Source organism: Lycium barbarum, chromosome 11 (genome assembly GCF_019175385.1).
Source record: "Lycium barbarum isolate Lr01 chromosome 11, ASM1917538v2, whole genome shotgun sequence".
In the NCBI taxonomy this organism is placed as follows: Eukaryota; Viridiplantae; Streptophyta; class Magnoliopsida; order Solanales; family Solanaceae; genus Lycium; species Lycium barbarum.
Window position 1 is genome coordinate 117303610 of NC_083347.1, and position 3386 is coordinate 117306995.

A 3386-nucleotide genomic window follows, 5' to 3' on the forward strand; every position below is an offset into this window, starting at 1 on the left:
GGAATTTTTGCCGGTCAGATCTGGAAAAAGTCCAGATTTTCGCTTTATTTTGTTGTATATTTACCGTGTATACAATGTTTTTCGCTTGTATTTGTTGTATACATACCGGAAAATATGGCATCTTTGTTAATTTTTTGGTGTATGAAGGTTTTATACTGTATTTTTCGCCTGTATCTGTTGTATACATACCGGAAAATATGATGTATTTGTGTAATTATTGATGTATATGTATTCAATTTTTACTCGTTGTATTCATGAATACAACAAGCCAATTTATGAATACAGATAGTTATTTCATGAATACAGTGGAAAAAAATTGTTGTATTCATGAATACAGCTAAAAAAAAATTGAATACAGATGTGGGAGCTAGGCTGATTTGCTACAGAACGTAAATATTAAAACATTAGTTATGCAGTTTGATTAAACCCCAAATGTTTGCTATTTATGTAAAATGCCCTAATATAAATGCACTGGTTGACTCTTACAAAAAAGATTTATTATTAATCTGTGTGCGAGAAATTCAAAATACATTGGCACTTTATTAGTCTAGTTGACTCCTAGAATAAGATTTACTAGTGCACTGCCGAAACTAGCAACTCAAAGTTGGTAGTGTTCCATATTTGACGAAATTTGTCACGAAAATTATTCTGTCACTAATTTGTAACGGAGCAATCCGTCAAAAATCGGTTACAAATTTGTGACGGAATCTAAGCCAAATACAACGCTCTATATTGTGACGACCAGTTTTGTCACAATATTTGTGACGCACTCAAATTCCGTCACAAATAATTAAACACCTTAATTCTTTAAAATAAGTGATCCTTGCAACAAAAATTGTGTTTTTTGCCGAAGATGCGTTTCCAAGAGGTTTGATCGAGTTTTATGTGGTTTGGAATGAAAAATCGTGAAATTCCAAAACTGCCCAAATTCACCCAGAAATCCTTTATCGCGATGGCGGGCAGGTCCCATGCGAACACGTGAAGTTTGACACGTGTGACTTCGCGATTGCACGAGTCCACATCGTGATCACGAAGGGTATTTCACTGGGCAGAAATTCCAATTCTTTGTTCCAACTCTTTTTGCCTCGTTTTCACTTGGTTTGGTCCGAATTCTCTTCATGATTTGATGCACCTGAAATGCTGGCAATACACACCAAGAATAGCCTCATATCATAGATAAAGGACACAAAAACCAAAGCAAAGAGATTATAATAATTGGTAAATTTGCCACTTATCAATCATGGAATTTGAATTTTATCACCAAAGAAAGTACACTTATTTACGTGGAGAACTAATGCTAGATTACTAGTAAAGAAACAGGCTCGTTACTTACCACCTCTCGATATTTCTCAATTATTTTAAAATATAAAAATAGAAAAGAAGTCGACATTCGCGTTGACCGGTGCAGAGACTCGCCAGTGATATACGAATATAAATGGGGCACTGGTTGACTCTTACAAAACAAAACTTATTGGTAATCTGGTGCACTATCGAAACTAGCAACTCAAATTGATAGTCTTCCAAAACAATTAACAAAAGGTGTTACTTCCCAACTCGTTTTAATTTGTACCGCCTACTTTGATCGGCCACACATATATAATTTAAGAATCAAAGAATAATCCTGAAATTGCAGTCTTAATATTTATGTCAAAATGTTTGTGATTATAAAATTATTAAAATTAATTATTTTAAATATGTCATAACATTTATATTCTCATGATCTCTCAATTATAAAAAGGATAGAAGAAAGTCAGGCATCCGCGTTGACTAGTCTTGAGATTTGCCTGTGACCAACACAAATATAAATGCTGTTGTTGACTCCTACAAAAAATATTTTATTACTAGTAGTCTGTGTGCGATAATTCAAAATAACCGGCAGTGGGCCTCCAATTCATTCCACTTTCTCACTAGTACTAGTAATAAAACAGCAACTCAATATTGTTAGTCTTATAATACTTGACAAAAAGTATTTTTAATTGGTAGCTTCGAAGCTTCTTTTACCTGCCTATAAATAGAATCATAAAGCATGAGTCTTCTCCATCAGCACAACAAAATATATTCAGTGTATTTCAGCTGCTACAAATCAACACCACAAAATGAGTGTACAAATTTTGGACGGTGCCACCATTCTTAGCTTCGTGGAAGACGAAGAAGCGTTTAGCGAATTTATCGCGGAGCGCTTCAGCAACCTCGATAAAGACCATGACGGCATGCTTTCTTATCCGGAAATGCTGAAGGAGCTGCAGGTATACGTAGTGATCGAGCCACATAGATTGAAGGGTGATCAGCTGAACACCCTTTGTCGAAAAACTAATATTGTGTATATAGAAAATAATATTGTGTAGCTAGGTCAAAATTTACTTTTTATAGATATGTATTGAATAATCTTTGTCGGATAATTATACTGCATATATAAGTCAAAATTTACTTTTTATAGATATATATTGAATCTTGAACATTTTTAACAAGATTCTTGATTTTGCCATTGGTTGCAGGGGCTAAGGGTCTTCGATACACATTTTGGTATTGACGTGAAAATGGATCCAAATGAGGTTACTCGAGTTTATAGCTCAATCTTTGTTCAGTTCGATCGCAACTCAAATGGGACGGTGAATATGGAGGAATTTAAACAGGAGACGAAAGAGATGATGGTGGCAATGGCTGATGGTTTAGGGTTCTTGCCAGTTCAAATGGTACTTGAAGAGAACAGTTTCTTGAAGAAAGCTGTTGATAGGGAATCGGCGATCATTAGTACTTCACATGTTGCTGCTTAAATTATTTAGTAATAATTGCTAAAAATCTTATATTTTGTCGTATCAATTTTCTGTACACATGGTTTATGCAATATCAATAGAAATTTGAGCTGTAACATTTTTTGAATAAATTTAACATTATGAATTACTATTAAATATGAGTTTTATTTCGTACTAACTTCAAAAGGACCAGATACTCGTGTTTGATTCTTTATTATCGCCCTGATTTAAAAAATTAGTTCAGTCCAAAACTAACACATATAATGTACACAAATGTCCTTTAATATTAAAATCTGGAATATATTATTTGTCAATTAAAACATGGGGATTTCCGTCTGGCGGAGTGGAACCAGGGTCACATCAGATTAATATACTCAGGAGCTAAATACATGTGGGTGCAATTCAAAGATCGTAAATATGGGGATGTTCATAATTACGGCCAAGCAACATGAGGTTCTTATACATATTCATGCCTAAGAGTTATCAAGATAGAAACTATACCTAAATGTTCGTTTTAACTGTTTTACAAAGAAAAGGTACGGAAGGTGGATCAAGGTAAGGATTAAAATGCACTCAAAAGAAAAGAAAAAATATTTGCTAGACATGGCTTATATGAGAGAGGCTGCACTAACA

General features: G+C 34.1%; 1 protein-coding gene across 1 annotated transcript; it reads left to right on the forward strand.

Annotated features, from left to right (window-relative positions):
• Window positions 1-2022: 2022 nt before the first annotated feature.
• On the forward strand, window positions 2023-2909 carry LOC132618111 (uncharacterized). The gene is made up of 2 exons (XM_060333170.1): window positions 2023-2246; window positions 2496-2909. The coding sequence occupies exons 1-2, from the start codon at window positions 2097-2099 to the stop codon at window positions 2772-2774; spliced, it is 429 nt and encodes a 142-aa protein (XP_060189153.1). The 5' UTR covers window positions 2023-2096; the 3' UTR covers window positions 2775-2909.
• The last annotated feature ends 477 nt before the right edge of the window (window positions 2910-3386 follow it).